Source organism: Nicotiana sylvestris, chromosome 11, assembly GCF_000393655.2.
Source record: "Nicotiana sylvestris chromosome 11, ASM39365v2, whole genome shotgun sequence".
Classification (NCBI taxonomy): Eukaryota; Viridiplantae; Streptophyta; class Magnoliopsida; order Solanales; family Solanaceae; genus Nicotiana; species Nicotiana sylvestris.
The window spans coordinates 44,820,729-44,847,451 of NC_091067.1; the positions used below are offsets into that span (position 1 = coordinate 44,820,729).

Genomic DNA, 26,723 nt, shown 5'->3' on the forward strand with positions numbered 1-26,723 from the left:
CTTCCTTCAATCAAATATGCTGTACCTTGAATATGTCAAATCACTTCCACAAGTTGATATTTCTGGTGTCGATTCAGAGAGCACTTTGCTCCCTTCTTTTGACTGATGAGACAGGTTAGACTTAGAAAGACCCTTTCCAATACTGCGAGCCGATATGGGAAATTGGCTTTCATGAAGAATATTCCCATCTGAGAATGATCTTTGGAAGAGCGACCTGTTTATCACCATAAGAATATACAGTTAACCTTTACATACTTTAAAACAGCAATTACAGGAAAAGATCAAGTCAGTCTAGGAGGTGCATTTCTGCCATCTCTTTTGCAACACATTATCTCAGCGTAAATTAATTAAGCCCTGAAAATCCAACGAAATATCGCAGTATTTGGAATGAAAAAGATTCATCAGTAACTTTCACAATATTTGTATCATCCTAATCTGGATGACAAATATCTAATCTAAAGTTAAAGGCATGACACCACAGCTTTGACAATTATACCTTCCATTGTCACCAGCATAGCTCTCCCCATTCCTACCCACAAAGTAATGCTGATCGGAGTCCAGTTCCCATATATCACGTCCACCCTCTTGCGGCTGAAAGTGTCCCAAAAACCTGCTCATAAAATGTCATCAAAATGTCAAGTTGCAGACCACAGCCATTTTTCATATTATCTGAAATTTCGAGCAAGTGGGCAAACAGAATATTGAAAGAAGAGAAGTTGAACTTAAAAGATTGGAACAAACTAGACCACTCACTCAGACTGCATTGGCACATAAGAATAGAAAGAAAATGAGCTTACACATTAATAGCATTTTGTTTTTCTGTATCCATGTAGGCATTGCTGTAATATCTCTGAAGAGTTCTAAAGAACTCCTGCGATTGAATTGCAGCTTTCCACTGGCCCCTCTTCGCTGAAAATATCTACATGACACATCACAACGTTGTCAACTAACCCAAGCTTAAAATATTAACATTGGGTGAGAAAAGATAAAACCTACATGTGTAGATAGCCCTGGGCTTTGTTTCCATTAATATCAAGGAGGCGTATAATAGCTAATAAAAATGACGCAAGAATGACTAAATTTTGGGTCCCTATCATTCTCTCTTAAGTTTCATTCTCTGACTGCTGCATCGTATCTTCTATTTACATAAAAAAGATCTATTAGGTCACTGGTTCTAGTACAAGTCAAAAGGTTCTTTCCTTTCTCAATTTGCAAATGAGATGAAAAACAAAACAAAAGAGAAAACAGAATTTGGATGTACAAACACATGAACTCCCCACCCACGCACCCCCTGAATCGACATTATGGAAGTTGCTTGTAACAATAACTTCTATGATATTTTTCTTCTTATTTATTTTTTAAAAAAAACTTCTATGCTATTGTTATCTACCATGGGAGTAGAGTCAGGATGGTAGTGTGGTGACAACATAATCAGACTCCAGCACAATTCAAACTTCAAAGATGATAACTGAAAGATTTATAAATTATCTACCTCATTAATCATTAACGCAAATGTTTTTCATCACAGTCTAGCCAACCTAATAATGTACAAAAAGAAAATTAGAGAAATGGAAGATTGTTTCATAATAGCAAGAATGATGAAGAAAACCATAAAAGTTCTCTTATTTCATCTGTATTTTGGTGTAAGGAAAGAATCTTATTAATTGATAGTTGGACAACTTAATGGACGATGGTGAATGACTCCGGTTGTGTCATTTTCGCAACTTATACATATTTTTGACACCTATATTTTCTAAATGAAATTATTGATTCATAAAATTGCACAAAAAGAAAGGAAAATGCTAAGCACTAGCTTTACCTTGTTGTGAGCTGCAGAGCCACCATATTGATGAGCAAGTGTATCACCCATCCTCTCATAGAACCCCATTAATTCTTCTGCCAAAGGATCATCAAGGTCTATCTTTGTTGAATTTGTAACTCCTAAAACATGGAGTTGATGACCCAAAGCAGCCAATCCATATGCATATTGTGCCACATTAGTACGATCCAGACAATCTATGCAATTTGTCCTTAGCACCCCCCCTTGGAACATTGGTGGTTTCATTGAAGGATAGCCATTACTCACATTATTACATCCACTAGATTTTCCCTCTGAGTTATCTGAGTCATCGACGTCATTATTATATTGTTTCTCAACATCAGGGTCAAAATGTTTCAAAGGAACCATATTACTAGCAGCAGCATTCCTGTGCCACATCATTGCAACTATTTTTAAATACAAGTCTAAGTGGCTCAAGCATACAACAGAAAACCTAATGTATATGCAATTCAACTTTATCCATTTCTTATTGACCTACTTTAAATGGTAGCTCACATCAACATATAAGAAGCATATTTTTTCGTATCATCTTTGGGAAACACGGAAGTGCAGAAATTCTATGCTGCATCATTGAATATGGTAGAGCTTTTTGACTCTTGTCGTGAACCCAATGACTTGAAAGATAACATATGGAATCAAGAAAATGTATAGCAAGGATTTATATAAGGAAGCAAATGATCCAGACGGTTGTACTACTGCCAAATGAAAGAGGCTGCAGAGAAGCGAGTGCAATTGTAATATATGAAAAGAGTCGTACCAGACGTTGAGTGTTCATCATTTAGGAATAGATGTATTCACATCCCCTATTGGGAACAAGAATCAACGCACAAGGATAGATGATGCGGGCTCCATTAGGAAATGTTGGAAAGCAACTTAAAACCAGCAACTAATAGTCTAAAGAGTCTTCCCCTACGCCTTCGCATTCAACTCAGCTTTTCAACCACACTAGGACCTACTTATGTATAAAACATCTGTCCCTTTGTCCCATCTCATAGGATAAAATCCGATCCCAAGGAAATATTATATATAGAATCTAAATTGATGATGAATAAATACTATAGATTTTAAAAAGAAATCTATTTATATGTTACCTTTTCAAAAAAACAAAATAGATTTTAAAAAGAAATAAAAAATCAATATGTTTCATTCTTATATCAAGTTAGCAGTTTATTTTAAAACTAACTACTTATTCATGTATATTGTATATCACAGTAATTCCTTCAAGTATAAGCCCATCCCTTCATCATGCCATCCAACAATAATGGGGACTAAAACCTAAATCTTTTGCAGCATTCCTCCACAAATTCAATATCAAATCAGCACAAGTTTTCCCTTCTGCAGCGCAATCATATGGCTAGTGAACCTTCGCCTGTCTAGATTGCAGCGGTCATGGGCTTGACCACTTAGCACTTCAAATATGACAAAACCAAATATGTCAAATGCCAAAAATGAGATGTCCCAAAAGTTTCAGCCTATTGCCATCTTAAGACAATTATACCCAGCTAATCAACTGAGATGACTGGCATAACATAATCTATTGTGCTTTAGCAATTCCAAGTATATTGGTTTTCTCGGGGATAATTTATTGGTGTGTGTTAGGATGTATGCTACCAATAACTGATCCAAACTTCAAATACATGAAGTTCAAGAAACGACGGTCATTACCACCCTCTTGATGCAATTTGGCAAAGATTTACATTCATTCATCCATAAAATTTACAAAAGCCTCTAAGAATGGATTAATAAGGGGATCACTACCCGAAGGAGGATAGTTAATGCACACTACGCCAAAGAGGAAAACAATTTTCCTAAAGATTCAATACCATGACAAATAATAATACAAAAGTGATGGGTTTTCTGACTGCTGCATAGAGGAATAACTACCAAAAAGAAGTAAATATGCAAGAAGAGGGATAAACATCATTGAGAATGAAACACCATAAGAAAGATTAGACTTTGCTGAAGATAAGGAATTGAATAACCAATTGGACATGATGTAAATAATCAACTCAATTGTATATATGTGCTACCACATAAACTGATAAAAGCAGGTTATTTGTATAGAAATTATGTCTTACAAGTGCTTGCAGATTTGTCAAATGGGATGAGAAACTTACTCAAATATGGGCCATTTCAGACATCCCTCAGATCTTAAGGCTGGTGTTACTTGACAATAGAAGAAACCAGTCAAATTCAATGCATATGTAGCCACTTTTCCCAGAGAAAACAAGACATTTGTAGCTTTGCTGGAAAGGGGAAATAAGAAAGAGCAAAAGTTATAGCAAATCATATCTTTGAATAAGAAGTTAAAGAAACAGAAATGAACAAGTCAAATACCTTCGTGAATGCTTGTTCAAATCCCAGTGGAGAAATCTAAGTCGATTCTCCTCAGACAGATCTTTATTGATGTATTCAATTGCATTAGCAAATTCGGTGCGAAGGATAGACTCCCGAGGCTTTTTTTCTTGGGTCTGCCAAAGAATTTCACAGTAGTGAGATGCTTTCTTCCTTATTCACCCTTATTTTAGCAAATTAGAATGCCTAATGAGCTAGGGTGGGGGTAATCAGGTTGTTCAGGAAGAAGGCGCTCTGCTCCTAAGAAGAAATGCTTTTACTTACCCCTTAGGACATCATAACAGTATAGTTCTGATCTTCTGTCAGATTGTTACAAGAGAAAACAACAGACTGAGAAAAGCATCCCTCACCTTAATCAGATCCAAAATAATGATGGGGTTCCCATATCTCTTAGCAAGATCCTCGAAATGAAGTCTCGTAGCTTCATATGTCTGGTCCCTCTTTGACACTAAATGACAAACACTAAATTAACCGAACAGCAGTTTTAAATTCTTACAAAGGGAGCATGAACTTGCTTGAACATACATATAATATCGGGCTTGATATTTAGTCGTGAAGTTTCCTGAGACCAAAAGAGCGGGATAGACCCACGATTTTGAACAGCAGAACTAATATGCACTGGGAAATCTTCTGGAACATCCTCAAATAGAATCTGCTCAGTCTCAACATCATTTGCAACTCTACCCTTTTCATTTACGCCTCGTTTCAGATATCTAGAAAGGAAGGGGAAAAAAAGAGTTAGCACCAGAATTGCAGAGTAAGCACCAAGAAGAAAGACAGTTATGATGTCCAGATGAGAAATATAACTAAAGAAGACTGATGGGAACGCCCAAGTAGTAGAACAGAAAACTGAAACCTATAGCATTGCATAATAGACCATGCTAAGAAAGTACAACACAATCACCCATTTAAGAGGTCCAATAATAGAAGCCTGGGCATCTTTGTACAGTAACTCATAAAGTTATGCTGCAACCATGTTTGCTCCTGTAAACATAAGCTATAATAGCTCATTAGTAGCCATGTAGGCTAAGCTATTAACTGCCAACTATGGATTGAAGGCACAGATCATACATAAAATCAGCTAACTTGCCAAAATAGAGTACCTTCTGCAGATGTAGACTAATCTTGAGAAAGTTGAGAAGATAAATTGTGAATACTTTTTGATAGAGACAAATTGTAAGTACTTCTACACACACACTACAAAAAAATTTAAATACAACAACTCCCCCACCCCCAAATATATTATACATATTATCCATGCAGAGGCCCAAAAGCATATGTATATTTTATAATGAGAACAGTACATATTAAACTGTTTAATAGGGCAGAAAAAGGCTAATATACAGTAACCAAACAGAAGATATGACATGTCATTTTCCAGAATGCATGACTGAAATAAATTATAGTCAGTTCTAAAAGTTATCACTAGTGACAAGATTGCAGAAATTGTCACCCCCCAAAAGAAAGATAAAAGATTAAAAAGTAGTGGATGAGAAGACTAGATCCTTCAATATGGGAGGGAGGGTTATGATAAGGAGACTAGAGGCCTTCCATATATCCCTGTTGGAATGGCTGTGGACATCCGCAAATACAAGGAATGCATAAAAGAGAGAGGAGATATTTGATAAATATGGGAGATTGAGTAATGGATTAAGCAACAAGCCCTTACGAAGTAAGCTTCTGCTAAGGAATTATGAAAGGGAAAGATTCTCTCTTAGTACCAGTTTTTTTTAATTAATGAAGTCTTTCTTAGTACCAGATGAGAAGGGCAACTAGTTGGATGAGAGGTTTAGATACTTATTCCTGAATGAAGCATCTCCATGCCACGCGTCTATGCTATAACAAGCAATAGCTTAGCATCACCACTGGTTCTTCATTACATAACCCATCTTGGGAAGTAAGCATCCCAAGAGATATTCAGAAATGGGAGGGGTCAGATTACCCGATCTCTCGGTACGGATCCCTAGGGTACAGAGAAATGTGTGTGTTTTCACTTAGCTTAGGGGTGGAGGTCGGTCGGTTCGGTTCGGTTTTCATGAAATTCGGTTCCAATTTTTTATTTATTGCACCAGTATCCGAACTGAAATTAGTTCGGTTTTTTTTGTTTTTACTAATTTGGTTCGGTCGATTTTCGTTTTGTTCCGGTCGGTTCAAGTATGTCAAAAAATATTCAAAATTGTATAACAGAACGAAGAACGAAGAATTAGTAGCATCAATACTTACTGCACACTAAAATGTCCAGATCTTATCAGTTAAAGCACTTAAGCTTGAGCAATTATAGAGAAAGTGCAGCAACATGCATCAACTGTAGTAAACTCAACAAAATGAAACATAATAGATCTCGTCATTTTATCTTTAGTCAAGCAAAAGAATAGGTAAAGTGTTGGCTAGTCTGTCAAATAACATTCACGGGCATGTTAAGCCTAGGGAACGGAAGAGAACGCAAGGAGAACTGCAGAACAGACGTGTCCTTGCAGGCTTGCAGCAGCAGGATATCCAATAACGCCAAATTCGGCAATTATTACGACTGGTGAATAGGAAAATAAAAAATGGAATTGCAAACCTACTCTAATTATTATCCGTTGGGCTTGTTAGTTTTAGATTTCAGATATGTGAGTAAGAAAATTGCATTGGGCTTCAGCGTTAGACTTCAGCTATGCCATATGTGGTTAAGGAGAGGAGAGCCCACCAGAGCTTATTAAGAAAACTTTGGTTCTTCGGTAAACCGGAAAACCGCAACCCCAAAACCGATCACCGAACTGAACATCAAACTTTAGAAAATTATAAACCGCAAACTGGCCGAATACACCGAACCGAATAAGTCGAAATTATCGGTTCAGCTGGTTTTCCCAGTTCGGTTGGTGTCATGTCCACCCCTACTTAGCTAGCTATGAGTGGTTGATCTCGACGACGGAGAATATGAGAAAGAGGGAGATTAGTTGTGTCAGTTGCTGCTTCATGTGTAAATATTTAGGAGAAGATGTGAATCATCTCCTTTTATATTATCAGATAGTCAACTATCCTGTTTGTGGTGGGAAATCCTAAGATGGCTTGGACTCCAGACGTGATGTCCGGTGAAAGAAACAAAGTTTAGCTGGAGCTTCAAAAGACAGAAGAGAAGCAGGGCATGGGATGTGACTCCTCTAGCACTTGGTACAGAGAGAAACACTAGAGCATTTGATGGAGTATAGAAAGATTCTGCACACTTGAGGAATAGCGTCTTATCCCTTTTTTTTGCGCACCCACAAGGTTCCTATATGTATAGAAGATTAAGGTTTTTTTTTTTGGTAGAAAACCATATTTTTTGTAACTTCTTTTTTTTGGGGTATACTTTTGTATATTACTTTAGCAGAAAAGGAATAGGGTGATGTTCCAAATTGAAAGAAAATTTAAGATGAAGAAAGATTTATGATCCACTTGTACCTTTGGCTCAAACCTCCACTTCCAACCAAGAGGTTGTGAGTTCGAGTCTCCCCAAGAGCAAGGTGGGAAGTTCTTAGAGGGAAGGATGCCGGGGGTCTATTTTGGAAACAGCCTCTCTACCCCAGGGAAGGGGTAAGGTCTGCGTACACACTACCCTCCCCAGACCCCACTAAGTAGGATTATACTGGGTTGTTGTTGTTGTACTTTTGGCTCAAAGAAAGAATATCACTTAGTATAGACTGTTGGTTAGACTTTTTAGAAGATCAGTAGCACACGTACTCACGCCATATATACTTTTGACGTTGCCTTGGTGAATCAATGGAGTTTTGACTTATTAAAAAGAAAATAATAATCTGACAACAATAATAACAAGTTATATCATCTTGAATATATTCAACTGTTTACCTGGTACCAGCATAATGACGTGAACGTCTTGCTATTAGAGTCAACTTGAAGTCCCGCCCAGAGAGAGACAAAGTATCCTGAATTCACCAGAATAACTACATTAATGGCACATCTTAAGTATGCAAAATAGAGTAAGTCACAGAATGTTATTTGGCAGGGCTGCTCTTTGGAAACAAAAAACCAACCTAAGTATCAAACCATCAAAGTAACAGTGAGAATAACTTATCAAAAAAAGTAGCAGTAAGAATAATGTATTATGCTTTATACAAAGCAGCCTCGCATTTCAATCCCATAAACCTTCTTAAGTAGCAAATTATGTGGCAGCATGCTAACAGAGCTACATAATGCTGTGAAGGCTCTTCTGGCTACCTAGATTGCATACCACACTCACCCACCCACCCCCACCCCCACCCCCCAAAAAAAATTTGGAATATGTTTTTACCCTATGAGACAGCTTCATACGAAAGTTGATGATGGGATTTGTCCAGGACAAGAACAATCCAACCAACTTCAAGGTAGTAACAGTAATAGAATTTATGCCCTCTATCCCAATTTAGAAACCCCATTCGATAGGGAGCGACCATAGAAGTTAAGAGTTTCAACATACTTATCAAAAAAAAGAATTTAGAATTTCAATACATTTTAATGGGTGCGGGTTATTTATATAAAAAAAAAACGTAAGAATAAACGACAGAAGTGTAAATAAAGTTGACTTTTGAAGAGCTTGAATATTATATAGAATAAAAGTCCACCAATAGTACCCATTCACTGAACGATGGAAATGTACATAAAGTTGACTTTTGAAGAACTTGAAATTATACAGCATAAAAGTCCACCAAAAGTAATCTCACTATCTTAATCATGCCAATGTAGATTTGGTTTTCTGGTTGCATTACCTAGTGCTAGCTTTGTATTTTCGCTTTGGTTGTCAGATTGGTTTGCTTGTTATTGCCCCTCTCCTTTTCCCTTCCTGAGCCGAGGGTCTAGCGGAAACAGTCTCTCTGTCATTAAAGGCAGGGGTAAGGTCTGCGTACACTCTACCCTCCCCATACCTCACTTGTGGAACTACACTCGGTATGTTGTTATTGTTATTGTTGTTGACCAGCCCTACTTGTCTTATAAGCCAAAACTATAGAAATTTCAATGTGTAGGAGCAACCCTTAAAGGAATAAGCAAGTAGGCAGGCACTTAAAAGTGCCGAGCCTCTGGAGTTCTGCATGAAATTCCTGAACCTTTTTTTTCCCGACTTTTCCCCTTTTCATATCCATAGACCAATTTCCCTCACCATTCACCAGGTGAGAACAGCCTTCTGTTTCCTGCTGTCTTTATTATTTATGCTACATTTAGATAGTTAGTAGTTGTATAAATAAGTATAGTCCCACTTGGAATAGAATTAGTATATGTATTGTGTATTGTTATAAATAGAGGTCCTTGTATTATAGTAAAACGTATCAATAATATAATTTCTCATGTATTATTTCTCACATGGTATCAGCTAAATTGCTCTGACACGGCAGTTTAGGTGCCGCACCCGTGTCGAGACGACACTAGTATGGGTGTGAGAGCGGGATCCGCATTGGATCTAGTCAAACAATTTTTGGTACTTTGACCACGACAGAAGGAAAAATACGAGATGAGATACAATTTGATTCCCGAAAGCAGAACCAAAACTAGGGTAAATTTGAAGAAAATAGCATATCTTATCTAGGAAATCAATTTTTTACTTATCTACAACTTGAGAATAAAAAAGAATCTACACTTTACAAGCTATATGTAAGTATTCCATAAAATTTCTCATAATTTAAAGATATTTTTATATTTTAAATTATTTTTAGCCGGATCCTTGCACCTGTATCCGCACTGGAATCCGTATCCCCGAATCTTAGAATTTACATCTCGAAATTCGACCTCTAAATCCGACCGGTGTCAGGCACTCGCACCCGAGTCCGAGTAACTTACTTAGGGTATTAGAGCCTTGGTGAGAAACATTCGGGAAAGAGAACTCCGCCAGACAGTCGCCGTGAGTCAATTTACATGGTTGTTATTGCGTCACCTACGTTTCCGTCAGTGTTGTGCTAAAACCAACACCACCACAAGGTTCTCCACCCTTCGACGACCAAACTCCACCGGAAAACTACCCCCCACGTGCCTTCACGTGCCTCCCATAAGTGAAATTTTCCGGCGAGATCGCCAGCGCATGAACCACCTTCCAGTCAGAAACTTCTTTTGGACAGCTTACTTGCGAGGCTATTCCGAGTATGTTCATCCAAGTTTCATCAAATTCTGACCTCTTTTATTTTCCGGAGTTGTGCAGATTTCTGCGACTGCTCAGTTTCCGTCGAACTACAATGTCTTTTTCTTCACTGTGAGTTACGATTGTTATTGATTGTCTCTGCTATTTGGTCCAACAATGTTTTTTGGACTTGACGTTTTTGGTTCTAAAAGCACGGGTTCTGAAAACTCAAGTTTAATGATACTTCGGAACCCTTAACGGGAAGTTCAAACTACTTAGCATGGGCTTCTTCTGTTGAATTGTGGTGCAAGGGTCAAGGTGTTCAAGATCATCTATCCAAGAAGGCTAGTGATAAAAATGAAAAGGCCAAAGCACATTGGAAAAATATCGATACTCAGTTATGTAGTATTCTATGGCGATATATTGATTCCTAGTCACACAGTGATCTCATCGCAGACAACTGACTCATCTGTTCTCGCATCCCAGTGGAAAATCGGGCATCTCAAACTATGCACAATAGATGAGGAGGTCGTTTTGGAAGGTCTCGGCCCAAGTGTTCTTATTGTAATAGGCTTGAACACACCCATGAGGTGTGTTACTCTTTGCATGGTCGACCACCTAAAAATGTTCATGTTGCTCAAACCGAGACTGCAGGTAACTAGGGGTTTTCTTTATCTGAAAGGGAATTAGTGAGTTCCTTCAATATCGAGCAAGTAAGCAAACAACTCCACAAGTAGCCTATGTTGCTCAAACCGATACTTCTGTTGCAGGTAATTCCTTTGCTTGTGTTTCCCAGTCTACTACTCTTGGACTGTGGGTTATGAACTCAAGCGCTTCTGATCATATTTCTGGTAATAGGTAACTTTTGCCAAATATTGTTTATTCACTATCTCTTTCCAATATTACTTTAGCTAGCAGTCTCCAAACAAAAGCAAAAGGAGTCGGACAAGCTAATTCCCTAGTTGTCTTTTTAATCTTGCATCTGTTAGTTGGTTGACTCGTGCCCTCCATTATGGTATATATTTTATTGATGACTATTTTGTTATGCAGGACCGCAGTACGGGACATACGATTGGCATAGGGCATGAATCACAAGGCCTTTACTGCCTTGACTCACTCAATCCTTCCACAACATGTCTAGTTACAGATCTTGCAGACCTAATTCACATAGGTTTGGGACATCCAATTTTATCCAAGCTTCAGAAGTGGTGCCTAGTTTTTCTAGTTTGTCTACATTAGATTGTGAGTCGTTTCAACTTGGGAAACATACCCGAATCACCTTTTCGCATAATGTTGAGACTCATGTAGAGTATTTTTTTCTTTAGTTCATTCGGATATATTGGGTCCTAGTAGAGTCCGTTCAACCTTAGGATTTCGTTAACTTGTTTGTTTCGATGATGATTACTCAAGATGTACTTAGATTTTCCTTATGAAAGACCAGTCTTAGGGTGTGTTTGGTATGAAGGAAAACATTTTCCGAAAAATATTTTTCAATTTTCCCATGTTTGGTTGGCTTAAATGTTTTGGAAAACATTTTCCTTATCAATTCATTTTCCTCCAATTGGAGGAAAATGTTTTCCTTATCAAGAGAAGAGAAAACATTTTCCAAAGCTCCTTCTCAACCTTCCTCACCCTCACCAACCCACCTCACTCTCCTTTTCCGTTACCACCCACCCTACTACCCCTCCATCCCCTCTCCCCCCGGCAAAAAAAATATTTTTTTTACATTAATTTTTTTTTGCAATTTCAAATTTCTGTTTTTTCATTTTTCTGCACCACACACCCCACCCCACCCCCCACCTGCCCCTCCCCCTCCCTCACGCACAAAAAAAAATTACTTTTTTTTGTAATTTAAATTTCTATTTTTTCGTTTTACTGCCCCCAGCCCCGCCCTCCGCCCCCTCCCCCTCGAAAAAAAATTTAAATATATTTTTTAGTTTAATTTTATTATTTATCGGTTTAAAGGCTCAAAATTTTACTAAGTTCCAAAATTATGAGTTCAGAGGTTTATGTGTTTGGAAGTTCATGGGTTTAGAAATTATAAAATTTACGGGGTCGAAATTCCGCGGTTTTGAAAGTTTAGCGGTTCGAAAGTTTATGAAATTTGTGGGTCCGGAAGGTTGTTGGTTTGAAAGATTATGGTTTCATGTTTATTATACCTAAATTATTTATGAATACTCTTGAGAAGTCATTTTCCTTAATTTGCGTACCTAGCACCGGAAAATGAATAAGATTACTACTTGTTTTCCAAGAAAACATTTTCCACGGAAAACATTTTCTGTTATACCAAACACACCCTTAGTTACTTTCTATATTCCAGAGTTTTTGTGCTGAAATCATAAATCAGTTTGGCGTTCTCATTAGCATCTTTCACAGTGGTAATGCCTTAGAATACTTATCCTTTCAATTTCAGCAGTTTCTCAATATATTATTCATCAGACATCTTCTCCGTATATCCCTTAGCAGCATGGGGTAGCAGAGAGAAAGAATAGGCACCTCATTGAGACTGCTCGCACACTTCTCATTGTGTCCCATGTTCCATTGCGTTTTGGGACGATGAAGTTCTCATGCCTTATTATTTGATTAATCGGCCGCCTTCATCTTCTATCGAGAGTTAGATTCCACATTCAATTTTGTTTCCTCAGTCACCCTTATACTCTCTTCCCACTTGTGTGTTCGGGAGTACATGCTTCTTTTATAACTTAGCTCCCACAAAAGATAAGCTAGCTCCTCGTGCTCTCAAGTGTGTCTTCCTTAGGTATTCTCGAGTTCAAAAGGGATATCGTTGCTACTCACCCGATCTTCGTAGGTACCTTATGTCCGTTGTCACATTTTTTTAAGTCTCGGCCTTTCTTTACCTCTTCTGACCATTTTGATATATCTAAAGTCTTACCTATACCGACTCTTGAGAAGTTTACTACAGCTCCTTCTGCATCCTCGGCCTTAGAAGCCTTACCAATACCGACCGTTGAGGAATCTAGTGTTGCTCCTCCTAGATCCTCAGCTACTGGAACACCACTCTTAACTTATCGTTGTCTCGCGTCCAGCATCATGCCCAAATGATTCATGTCTGCACTTGACCCTGCTCTTACTGCAAACTTGTCTCCCCCTAGTCCGCAGATTGGACTTCGGAAAGGCATACGGTCAGACTTAATCCAAATCCACATTATGTCGGTTTAAGCTACCATCGCCTGTCATCACCCCATTATGCTTTTGTATTTTCTTTGTCCTCTGTTTCTATCCCTAAGTCTACAAGTGAAGCACTGTCTTATCCAAGATGGCAACAGGCTATGGTTCACGAAATGTCTGCTTTACATGCGAGTGGTACTTGGGAGCTTGTTCTTTTTCCTTCAGGTAAATCTATTGTTGGTTGACGTTGGGTTTAAGCAGTCAAAGTTGGTCTGAACGGCTAGGTTGATCGACTTAATGCCCGTCTAGTTGCCAAAGGGTATATTTAGATATTTGGGCTTGGTTACAGTGATATTTTTTCTCTCGTGGCTAAAACAGCATCAGTCCGCCTTTTTTATCCATGGTTGTTGTTCGCCATTGGCTTCTCTATCAGTTTGACGTTAAGAATGATTTTCTTCATGATGACCTTGAGAATGAAGTTTATACGGAGCAACCACCTAGTTTTGTTACTAAGGAGAGTCTAATGGCCTCGTACATCGCTTGCGTCGGTCACTCTATGGTCTAAAGCACTCTCCTCGAGCCTGTTTTGGTAAGTTCAACACAATTATTCCGGAGTTTGGCAAGACTCGTAGTAAAGCTGATTACTCTGTATTTATCTAGTGATTTATGGTGACGATATTGTTATTACCGGCAATGATCAGAGTGGTATTACGTTGAAGCAACATCTCTTTCAGCACTTACAGGATCTAGGCAGATTAAAATATTTTCTAGGTATTGAGGTCGCCCAGTCTAGCTCACGTATTGTGATCTCATAACAGAAGTATGCCTTAGACATTCTTGAGGAGACAGGAATGACAGGTTGTAGATCCGTTAACAATCATATTGATCCGAATTCTAAGCTTCTGCCAGGACCGAGGGAGCCGTTATAGACAGTACTGGTTGATAAATTAAACGGAAAAAGGGACAAAATTTCCCCTGAACTATTGGCCAAGGGCTAAATATAACCTCTGTCCACCTATCGGTCCAAAAATGCCCCACCGTTATCTTTTCGGCCTATTTTTGCCCTTATGACTAACGGTCAATTTGAATTTTAAAAAATCATTTAAATTCCCCATGTCATTTTATTACTGGTCCAATCCAATTAAATAAATGAAAAGGGGCCAAAATTGCCCCTGAACTATTGGCATGGCTTAAATATACCCTCCATCCACCTATTGGTTCAAAAAAGGCCCAGCAATTTCACTCACCTTAAAAAATGCTCAAACCCACCATAAATCCTTTTTCACCTTAAACAAATCTATCTTAGAATTTTTTGTCAATTTATAAGAAATTAAAAAAAAAAACTAACTTTTCTTTATTTTGTTTGTAATCTGATCCTTTACCAACAATATAATAATACATTTGTGCATATATAGATAGATCTATATACATACATACATAGTAATCATAGAATTACCATATGTTATATAAACAGAAGCAACTAAATATCATAACCGAAAGCAAGCTAAATATCATAGTTCTTTCATAGGTCTTCTAGTTAGAAATACAATAAGGTCAAAGCTGCGAAAGCTAACATCTACACAATATGTTGGCCTCAAATTGAGATTATCCACAAGAAATTAATATTGACCATTAGGAGTAACGAATATGCATAATTTGATTTCTTATTTCTTGTGAAGGATTGGATGTCTAATAACTAATGGTCAGTCACTCACTAATATTACCCTATTAATTTCGGGCTAATTTGACCACTTGGGTGTTCACTAAAAAAACCTAAAGTCTTAATATTAAAAAATTAAGGGAGAGGGGGGAAGTAAAATAAAAATGAGCGGAAAAAAAATTCCGGTGAGATTTTATATTCTTCAGTCGGGTTAGTGTTTGGGTCGGGTAAGGTAGAAAACCAGGTATGAACCGATAGATGGACGAAGGGTATATTTAGCCTTGGCCAATAATTCAAGCGCAGTTTTGACCTTTTTCCATTTATTTAATTTGATTGGACCAGTAAAAAATGATACGTGGAATTTAAATAAAACTCTTTTTTAATTCAAGTTGATTGTTAGTCATAAGGGAAAAAATGAGCAGAAAAGATAACGTTAAGGGCATTTTTGAACCGATAGGTGAACGGAGGATATATTTAGCCCTTGGCCAATAGTTCAGGGGCATTTTGGCCCTTTTCCGAATATTAAATTACCTCACAGTGCTTAGACCTGACATTTCCTTTCCTGTGAGTGTTGAGTCAGTTTATGAATTCTCCCTATAATAGTCTTTGAAATGCAGTTGTCCGCATTCTTCGGTATATACAATCAGTTTCATGCAAAGAGTCATTGTGTGAGGATCGAGCATTGGGAAGGATCGCCTTCTGATAGACGTTCTACGTCTGGGTATTGTGTTTTAGTAGGAAGTAATTTGGTGTCCTGGAAGAGCAAGAAACAGAATGTGATTGCTCGATCTACTGTAGAAGCAGAATATCGAGCAAACGTCTGGGTATTGTGTTTTAGTAGGAGGTAATTTGGTGTCCTGGAAGAGCAAGAAATAGAATGTGATTGTTCGATCTACTATAGAAGCAGAATATCGAGCAATGGCTACGGCAACATATGAGCTAGTTTGGATCAAGCAGTTGCTCAAGGAGTTGAAATTTGGTGAAATCAGCCACATGGAACTTGTGTGCGATAATCAAGTTGTCATTCATATTGCGTCAAATCCGGTGTTCCATGAGAGAAGTAAACACATTGAGATTGACTGCCACTTCGTCAGAAAAAAGTTTGTGAAGTTGAATGATCGGCTTGCAGATATTTTCATCAAGTCCCTCACTGGTCCTCGTATCAGTTATATATGTAACAAGCTCAGTATATATGATCTGTATGCACCGACTTGAGGGGGAGTATTAGATAGTTAGTAGTCGTATAAATAAGTATAGTCTCACTTGGAATAGGATTAGTGTGTGTATTGTTACAAATAGGGATCCTTGTATTACAGTAAAACGTATCAATAATATAATTTCCCATGTATTATTTCTCACATCTACAACACAATGCCATTCCTATTCCAAAACCATCATTGCGGTCCCTGAATTTCTCTTCTATTTTTGTTGCATCGGTAGAGCCCCATAAACCAAAATCACAAATTAGCATTTTTAGATATGTACGTAAGAAAAACACCCCCCACGTTGGCCCAGATAACAGGAGCGCTATTAACATGATAATTCAACAGCTGGAAGAAAAATCAGTTAATCAAACAAGTTTGAGTGTATCCTTAACATCACCCCAGCCAAACAGAAAAGAGAAAAAGAAAGCTTGTGGAATAATATGGTTCTCCTTGCACTCTTTGGGCTATATCAGCAGGCCTTTTCGTGATTGTCTTTGTATATCCGCAAGAGTGAGAAGCAATGTAAAGTAATTTTAAATACCAGATGAATCACCTGCTTGAAGAATCCATAAACCAATGCCACTGTCCAAGTAGTGTTGTGAAGGAGATTTCGTACTGTACGCGTCAGATATTCATTCCAGACAAACATGGTCTCATAAATGTCTGGTCCAGTCTCATTATTGCACATGTTCTTCTGTAGACTCCTCATAATATGGTATGAGTAACTGAAGAAGAAGTCCTTCGTAAGGTCCACCATGCAAAGGAGTTTCTTGTACCTACACCATGAGCAGATCAGGACCAACCAATCATAAAACTAGTATAAGTTGAAGTCAACAAAAACGTACAAAGGCCTATATTCTTGAGGAAACCGACCATCCCTGCCCTCAACATCATAGAGAGAGAGAGAGAGAGAGAGAATCAACATGATAATTTCTTAGTCATCATCAATTCTTTCTTCCAAAGACCAAAATTATTTGTCAAACGCATATAGGAAAAACCTAAGGAACTAGCTGACTAGGAACCTCCCAAAGTAAACTTAGTGAAAGTAAACAGCAGTCAATTTTATAATTCTGCTTTGTTTCCCTTGTTTGGGGGGGGGGGGGAACAAGCTCAAACAGTACTGGTTTGACCGATCGAAAGGAACAATATTTTTCTTTTTAGGTCAAAGTAAGCTTAGGTCGAAGATTATGCTAAAAAGTTAGATAACCGATCGTTTGCCTTGTTGATAACTATAGTTTTAGTGCACTATTTAGTGTTAGTCTTATATTGTCTTATTCTTATATTTTTGTTATTACATAAGGATCTCTATCATATAATGAAATAATTTACTACTACATACCAGATTAAAAATGCAGACCTATTAACAGTAAATCAGAACCAATAATTTGCACACAGGATCGAGATCCCTAATTAATTTTTTCTTGATAAACTGAAATAATTCTATTGGTGATGGGAAAAAAACTCTTGTATACAAGCAGTATACTAAAAAGTAGAGAACTTATGAGGAAATATAATTCTCTAGGAAAGACATCCGGTCTTTTATACACATTAGAACCTCATGAGTGCACCCAAAGAAAAAAAACGGATAAGAGGTAATTCCTCAAAAATGAACAAAATCATTATGTGTCCACTTCGAAAGCGCTCCCAATTTTCTATTTCTGCACAGCCCACATGCTAGTGAGCAACATCACAATTAGCATCCAACTTTTATCCAAGATTAAAGACAAATTGGAGTAGATCCAGATGAGCTTCAAACTAGATTAGATTATATGATTGAATTAGGTCTAGTCCAGATATCTAAGTTCCCAAACAGACCTTTAAACATACGGTTCATAGACAAAGTTATGTGGGGATTATGATGCAGGAATTGCAATACAAAATTAATAATCACTTTTTTTTTTGAAGAAGCAAAATTTAATAATCACATGATGCATATGTTTTTGGTGGACACTTGGTTCATTGCATTAAGAATGGGATATATGGTGCATAATACAAAAGTCCAAAAATAATTTTAACTTAAATAAAAATTAAGAAAGATAAAATCAATGTTTGATGAAGAAAAGATAAAATCAATGTTAATTTAGTCTTTTATGTGTTTTATCCTCGTAAAGCTAATCCTCATATAAGTTATCCCATGTTGAATTCTATATAAACTAATGTCGGCATTGTGGTATAAAATTATACTACTATCGCTTATACCAGAAATGACATGCCAAACAACCACAATACAGATTATCAAATTTTATACGAGATTATTTTTCTAATCCCGATAACCAAATGACACCTTAATGCATGAACTTTTCTCAAACTAAAAATGGCATAATTACATAGTGGCATTAAACAGACTCCACATTCCAGCTGTCAAATAAGCAAGAACAGCTGGAGATGTTAACACCTAAAGCTAAGAAAAACACGCGCATTCGAATTCTACCACACCAAAGCTCACTGTCAAGATAGTAAACATGATATTGCATTGACATATGAACCAATGACATTGACAGATGGTCCGATTTGGACCTGAATCTCAAATTTCTGCAGTCGACAAGGTCAGGAATATCGAGAGAGCGTTTGATGTACAGCAAACTGGGTTAAAATGCAATTAACCAAGGTGTACCACCAATGCAGGGGAACTGAGAAAGGTGGATGGTGCTTAACCTCCAGCTTCACTTGCAGGAAGTGGGAGCTTTCAAACTCATTTCAACATTCTTATAGTTTGCTGCCTAATCTTCTATCATTGGAGTAAAAAAGGGTGATTTCCACCAGTAACGAATCAAACAAAAAACAACCAGAATATATAGATGACTCGAAAAGTTTAAATTGTAATGGACCTTATACAACATCAATATCAGACAAAGAGAACCCAAACATAGAAAAGACAAACCTGTTTTCACTCCTATAATTAACCATCTTTGACCTTGTTGCGGCATTTGGAAGCGGGATCATTTCACTCTTAGTGACAGCATACACAGAGTGACCACAAATAGCGCCAATCTCCCTCCTTTTCGTGATAAGAAGCATGTAATAAGGCCCCAGAAATTTGATGAACCCTAACAAAGAGCATAGAGATAACTGAAATCAGAAGAATGGAACCCTCTTGTATCTGAAAAGTTAAACCCAAGAATTCACATACCGACAATGCCGTAACAGGTAGTGACAAATTTCAGACCTCCTGTAGACCTGTTACCCTCGTGTATCCTTCTCAACAAGTCAGAGCACTCACGTTCAGTATAGGTAGTGGAATCTTCACGTATGTTAAGCTCATAAGGCTCCATCCTATCAATTTTCAACACTCTCCAGTGTGTTCTACTTTTGTCCCTTCCTATCATGTAAAATTTCTGTAACAGTTTTTTTCCAACGAATAAAAGTATGTCAAGTGAGAAAACTTTTATGAGAGAAAAGGAGAAGAATATAAATCATGGACAAGACACTACGGCGGCAAAGGACCCCAAATACACCATACACGCACAATGCCATTGTTCCATCATAGTCACTGCACTTTGAACAGATAAATATGGAAGGCTGTGTTATATTAGCATAGCAAGTTGAAGGTCACCTGACAGGTTATAGAAAGTCATTACAATTATTTGATTAAGAAGAAGGTACTAACAAAACAATACATGTCAGCTTGTGGAGATTTGACAGGCTCATTTTCGAATAAGGGAATGAAACGCCGCATAATTGCCAGGTTAAGACAATATCCTATGAATCAATACTAATTATAATCAAATATAATGCACTATTAGCACTCCATAAGCTGAATAACTATTATTATCCTAGAGGGAAGTCAAAATGGTCAAATATATCATAAGATCTTGATTCGAATTAGCTAAATCAAGTGATCAATCCGCCACATGAGATTCGAACTTGTGCAATGCAGTTTGACTGAGCTGTTAACTTTTGGACTGTCTTTAAGTACTTTCGACAGACTTTTAAGTACACCCTTTGATCCCCTGCAATAAGAAAATGAATTATTACCGATAAAGTTTGATAGAGCCTGAATTTCTGCATAAACCCTTGTCGAATTGGTGAAAACTGGTCTTGTTCCTGGTGATGTTGAGATTCCATATCACAAGTTGCCATTGGTAAAGTTTTGTACTGATATCCCAAAATATGATACAATCAAAACCCGAGCCCCTGGCTCGGGAACCAACTATTCCAGCATTCAAATCCAAGAAAGAACCAAAAACCAAATCCAATTATATAGCAGTACATACACAACTCAAAGCAACAAGAATCACCACACACTTGAGTTGCTTCAAAGCTAGCATATTTTTTTGTTCTTAATACCCACAAAATGAAAAGGGCCCCCTTTGACTTAGATTGAAATTACACAATTCTTCTTCAGCTTCAGCTAAAACAGGAAAAAAACTCAATTTTGGGAACCCTAAATTGCATTTAAATCCCAAATTAGGGAATGATCATGGATCAAAAAGGAAAACGGTCAAATCTTTGATGAAACAAACAAAGAGGAAAGGGATTGAAGAGTAACTTATATGATGGGCTTTATAATTTTATATGTATGTAAACAAAGGAGAAGAGATGGAAAATGTGGGTATGTTCTAGAAAAGCTGAAAAACAACAGAGAGAGAATGAGAGCTAAGAGATATATCTGTCTCTGATGGCGATTATGATGATGATATAATAATGATATTGATGATGATGTTGCGTATTTTCTGGGGTTTTTTTTCTTTTTTCACATATAAGAGTATCATTAATATTAAATTGAAGAGTAGAATAGATCTTGCAATAGCCAAATTGATGGAAACCACAATTTTTTGAGGGTCGGAGCACGTATCACCATATTGTGGACGGTGAGAGGACCATAAAAATATCGGAATATACAAGCATTACTCTATGTTTTATTAGTTAATTAGTTAGCATGCCTTTACATAGTTTGAAGTAAGCATATGAGAGCTAGTAATTCTGTTGGATATTTGTATATCTTCCATCTTTTTCGTATTTCTTATATTTCTTATACTGTTGTTATTTTGTGTTATTTTATGGTATGTATTTTATATTATTTTATTATAAGTCTATTAATATTACTAATATATTGTCTCTTGTTGCTTTCTTGAGCCGAGGATCTCCTGGAAACAGTCTCTCTGCACCTCGGGATAGGGGTAAGGTCTGCGTACATATTACCCTCCCCAGACCCCACTTGTGAAATTATACTAGGATGTTGTTGTTGTTGTTGTTGAAGTAAGCATATGAGAATTTTACAGCATCATTTATAATCCAACTTGGAAGTCACTTGGTGGAAGTAAAAAGTAAATGATCTAACTAAAGTATGTTCTAACTTTCAAAAATATATATAAAATCTTTATAGCAGAGGTAAGATGATATCTTCACAAATTAAAAAAAAAAGTTAAATTTATTATAATAAAGAGAATTTATTCAATTTATATTCGAAATGATTACTAACTATATTTAACTGGAAAAACTAGCTCGTCTACTCTCGCTTTTGGGTATTCCCAATCTTCATAATGTAGTAGTAGCATTTTTACGGATCACGTCATTGCAAACATTGTATCAAATGAAAGTATCATTTTCTCATTGCTTTTGAATTGCTCGTTTCATAGCTTTTTTTATTGCTTGAATCTCAGTATTTATGGTTTTCCCAACTTATTAGAATCCAAAATTTATGGGCACAACACTGCCCTTCACAACTATCCACATAAGTCACATATTTACTTGTCTTGCTAAAGACAATCTATAACCCAATATTAGTAACAATAGAATTTCATCTTTGATATGCTTTTTTAACTCTAGTTGGAACTTCAACATATTTTTCTATACTCTCTACTCTCATTAATTCCATTAATAGTGTTTATTTCTAATGCTCCATTTGAGGAGGACAAACTCATTTAGAGTTTGACAAGTAATGGTTTGTTCTCTACCAGATCAGCTTATCAGTTTGTCCACAATCATGCTAGGGGGTAATGGAGTCATGCAGGACGCTCCAAACCCTAACAAAATCAAGTTCTTCTTTTGGCTTCTCTCACACCTCCAGCGTCCAACCAATTACTGCCTCTACTCTATTGGCTTGAATGTGAGCCCCTTATGTCGTTGTTGCTCTGGCTCTAAGAGTATATTTCACATGTCTTCTTTAAATGAATCAATGCACAGCAATCACGGTACAACCTTTTTCAGGAATATACCAACACTTCTTGTTTCCACCAGCTTAAATTCAACCATATTGATTGGCCTATCACTTGGGATAATATCATAAATAAGGCTTCTAATACATCCATTAACTGGGACACCTCCTTCATTTCAGTTTCTGAAATATCTGGCTTTCCAGAAACAACAACCTATTTAATAAAAAAAATATAATCCAACTTATGTCTCTAACATAGTAGTTAAAGCTATAGAATACTTTTATATGGCCAGCAAACACATCACTAATAATCAAGTAGTTATATTACAAGTCAGATGAAACCTCCCGACAAGGGATGGTTTAAGCAAACACTGATGGGTCCTCCATGGGGAATCTTAGAGTAGGAGGAATAAGAGGTATTATTGAAAATAACGAAGGTTGGATAGGGGGTGGATAGTAAGATATATGAAAGGACTTTCCAACGCGGCTGACAACCACTCAAAGCTACTAGTCTCATGCAGGGATTAAAGTTAGCACTGATAAAGGGCCTCACACTTCTGCAAGTCAACACTAACTCAATGGAGCTAATTAATATGATTACAAATGGACATCTACCTTATGATTCTATCATTTCTGAATGCAAGTTGAAGCTCCAACAACTGGGGAATTCAGTCACCAGACATAGCTACTGTGAACAGAATCAGGTGGCGAATCTCCTTGTGAAGGAAGGTTTTTAGTATAAGCACTTTGAAAGGGCTTCCTTTTTGGTAGTTACTCCTATATTTGCCCCTAAAGCACTTTGGACTAAGGCTGTCTAAGTGGAGGATACCGAGTTCTTAAGGGGAATGAGTAAGGGGGCGATACTAGTAAGGGGGGTTCCTTAAGGGAACTTTAATGGGATTTAAGAGTACGGGGTAAGAATATTTTTACATGTACCCTACCAGTACTCCTACCGGTCCTAAGGAGGGTAAGGGTACTTAAGGGGGGGGTAAGGGTACTTAGGGGTATTTTTAAATTTAAAGTTTAAAAAATATTATATTTAAATTCAAACAAACTTTAATAGATGAAAAAAGTTCAAGGTTATGAAGTGCCTTTTATTTTAGGGAAATTACCAGCTATGTCCATTTATAAGTAGCTCATTACAAAAATTGGTCAATTGATAAAATATTACTAATATTAGCCAATTAGCTATTTGTAGCAAAAAAGTATCAAATTTTTGCTTTGTTTTGAGTGGGTGCTATTAGAATAGATTGGGCACAATTTAAGGAGCTTGAATCTCAATTTTGGGATGATTTGGTGAAGTTTTGAGGTGGTTTGAATTGAAAATTCGAAGTAAAAACTGAACATGAAAAAAATTATATGTGTATCACAGTGTATCATTTGTGTATCACATGTATATCCATGTATACCTGTGTGTGAGATACATGCGTGATACATGTTTGATACATGTGTCGCAGAAGACTTTTTTGAACTCGGTTTAATTACGAATTTTGATACAAAACCAATCCAAATCACCTCCAATCTTCCTCAAATTTTGTATATTGACTTATCAACATATTTTCAATGAATTTCAACTATACCCATTGAAAATGTGCTTTTTCGTTTAGATTTTTGGAATATTATATATAATTTTGTATTTCATCACCTTATTTGCTACCTCATCCATGAAATTTTCTTTTTGTCTTGTATTAGTGTTGCTAATCACGTTTAAAAATATGGAAGGTGATTATGAAGACTTGAATAGATGATGGAAAATACTGTATCTATTATTGAATACCTCAATGAGTTTAAATACAAGTTATAGTCACCATCTTTGTAGAGTTCTATATAAACCTAATAACTAATGAATCTTATCTAAATCAAAGGGATAACTCTAAATACCTAACTATAATATCATCTTAATCTAGAAGATAAAGACAATCTAATATAAAGAGATAATACTAAAAACAAACTGATAACTACTAGTAACAAGAACTGGTGATCCAATAAGCAGGGATCTTGGGAAATTGGAGTTGGAGGATGAGTAGTACACATACCTAGAGTAGAGCTCTGTGAAGGAGGGGAAATCGCATTTTCTGCTGGTGTTGCGCCGGATATGTTGGACTGAGCCGTGTTTAGTGGAGAGAGGGGAGGAGGTATCGTTGGAAGCTGGGACTCAGAGGTTACGTGGGGGGCGGGTGTTTTGATGAGAGGGGCAAATCAGAAAGAGGGGAAAGGTTGGGGTGGATCTGGGTAGATCAACAGTAGTTGTATTTGTCCAATCTAACTTAGTGGGTCTAATAGTAGTATTAGAGAATAAACTTTTGAAAGGAAAATTATTTTCAAGAAATTGCACATATCTTGATAAATAAATTTTGGAAGAAATAGGATCAAAGCACTGATGACAATAATGGGACAAAGAGAACCCGAGATATACACATGGTTTAGACTTAGGTTCAAGTTTGTTTTTAGAGTACGGTTTAAGCCAGGGATAACATAAGCATCCAAAAGTCCTTAGAGAGGCATAGTCAGGTGACTTGCCAAATAATTTTTCAAACGGGGAAGAGTTATTCAAGAGTGATGTGGGTAAACGATTAATTAAATACACAGCATGGTGACATGTGAAGGACCAAAAAATCGGTGGAAGAGCCGCCTCATGTAAAAGTGTTCTTGCAGTTTCAATAATATGACGATGTCTACGCTCAGCAAGAACAACTCGTTGAGGCGTATAGGGTGGGGTGGAAAGATGTTCGATACCATGAAGCGAGAGATAAGAGTCAAGACTTTTATACTCTCCTCCACCATCAGTATAAAGTGATTGAATTTTGGTATCGAAATATTTTTCTGTTAAAGGGTGGAATTTTTGGAACAACTCCTTGACTTCGCTTTTATTTTTTAGTGTATAAAGCCACATGTATCTTGTGTATTGGTCAACAAAGATGCAATGATATAATTTTTTATCAAGGGACAAAACAGGAGAGGGCCCCCACAAATCACTAAAAATAATTTGAAGCGGTTTAGAGCTTTTCAAAGTTAATGTATGAAACGGAAGACGATGGGATTTATTAGACAAACAGGAATTACAATAATGAAACTTATCTCGTTCAACAAATGGTAGCGAGAATTTATTCAAGACATAATTAAGGACTCTAGAGTGCGGATGAGCCATTCTTTGATGCCAAGTGGTCAGAGAGGTTGTAGTGGTAGATATGTGAGCTTGTGGATGTGAATTAGGCCATTCATATAGTCCATGTTTCTTCCGGCCGTACACCAGCGGTGTTCGCGTTTTCAGATCCTTCACAACAAAAAAAAGGGGGGAAATTCAACATATGTTAGATTATCATGACATAGCTTGGATACAGATATAAGATTGCGTTTAATGGATGGAGCACATAGAGTATGATTTAGCTTAAAAACATTATTTGATGCTTGTAACTGTGTAGAACCAGTATGTGAGATGGGAATTTTGTTACCATCACCCATGGATACATCCTCGTTACCGTGGTACGGTTGTAGGTTATGTGGCTCCGTTGTGATATGATGTGTGGCACCAGAGTCAACTATCCATGGGTTAGCAGTAGTGTTGAAGCATGTGATGTAATTGGCTTTAGCCTCAAAGTGATTGTGTGACTTGGATCGGCAAACACTTGCAACATGGCCAAACTTGTTGCATAATTGACAACAAATAATAGTAGTGGTGTTATTGTTTGGGGGATGATATTGGCTGGCATTATTGGGGCGAGCATTCTGGCGCCATGATTGAGAGTTATTGGTGTTGTTGTTGTTGTTGTTGTTGTTGTAGTATTGGCGACGATTATTGCGAATGTTGGAGTTGTTATTTGACTTGTTGTGAGTGGCAACAACTGCGGTGATAGGACCAGGGGTTTTCTTAGCTTCCTCATGCCGAAAAAAGAGCTCATGGTCAAGCAGCTTTTCATATAGTTATTCATAGGTAACTATAATATCACGTGCCCGTATGGCAGCCGAGATCTCACGAAACTCAGGGCCAAGTCCACTAAGGATTTTGATAATGAGTTTGGAATTAGTGACAGGGGCACCGGCAGTAGCAAGCTCATCTGAAAGGGACCGAATACGTTGAAGGTACTCGGTGATAGGAGTGGTGTCTTTGGTGATTCGACCAAGTTGATCACGAAGACTGAAGATTCGGGTCAGGGACTTGTTTGTGTAGGCAGTGTGCAAAGAGTCCCAAGCCTATTTTGATGTGTTAGCAGCGGCAACTGTGGAGGCTATGGTAGGGTCAACGGAAGACATAAGGGCGTTTTGAATAAGTTGATCCTGACGGAACCAAAGTGTGTAAGTAGGATTAGGGGTTGTGTTGGTTCCAAAAGTGATGGGGGCTAGGGTGGATCTATCAAGATGACCATAGAGGTCATGAC

The 26,723-nt window shown here is 37.3% G+C and overlaps 1 protein-coding gene across 1 annotated transcript in view; it reads right to left on the minus strand.

Moving 5' to 3' along the window:
- The window catches only part of LOC104225557 (phosphoinositide phosphatase SAC3-like), a 34,278-nt gene extending 13,237 nt beyond the window's left edge, over positions 1 to 21,041 (minus strand). Inside the window, exons 1-13 of the mRNA XM_009777381.2 lie at positions 20,226 to 21,041; positions 19,381 to 19,585; positions 19,132 to 19,297; positions 16,804 to 17,026; positions 8,024 to 8,100; positions 4,721 to 4,908; positions 4,546 to 4,643; positions 4,178 to 4,311; positions 3,958 to 4,086; positions 1,820 to 2,207; positions 798 to 919; positions 497 to 610; positions 26 to 214 (exon numbers count right to left, since the gene is read on the minus strand). Coding sequence (XP_009775683.1) covers positions 26 to 214; positions 497 to 610; positions 798 to 919; positions 1,820 to 2,207; positions 3,958 to 4,086; positions 4,178 to 4,311; positions 4,546 to 4,643; positions 4,721 to 4,908; positions 8,024 to 8,100; positions 16,804 to 17,026; positions 19,132 to 19,297; positions 19,381 to 19,585; positions 20,226 to 20,330 — 2,138 coding nt within the window. The 5' untranslated portion in view covers positions 20,331 to 21,041. The remainder of the gene's footprint in view (positions 1 to 25; positions 215 to 496; positions 611 to 797; positions 920 to 1,819; positions 2,208 to 3,957; positions 4,087 to 4,177; positions 4,312 to 4,545; positions 4,644 to 4,720; positions 4,909 to 8,023; positions 8,101 to 16,803; positions 17,027 to 19,131; positions 19,298 to 19,380; positions 19,586 to 20,225) is intronic.
- Between the last annotated feature and the right edge of the window lie 5,682 nt (positions 21,042 to 26,723).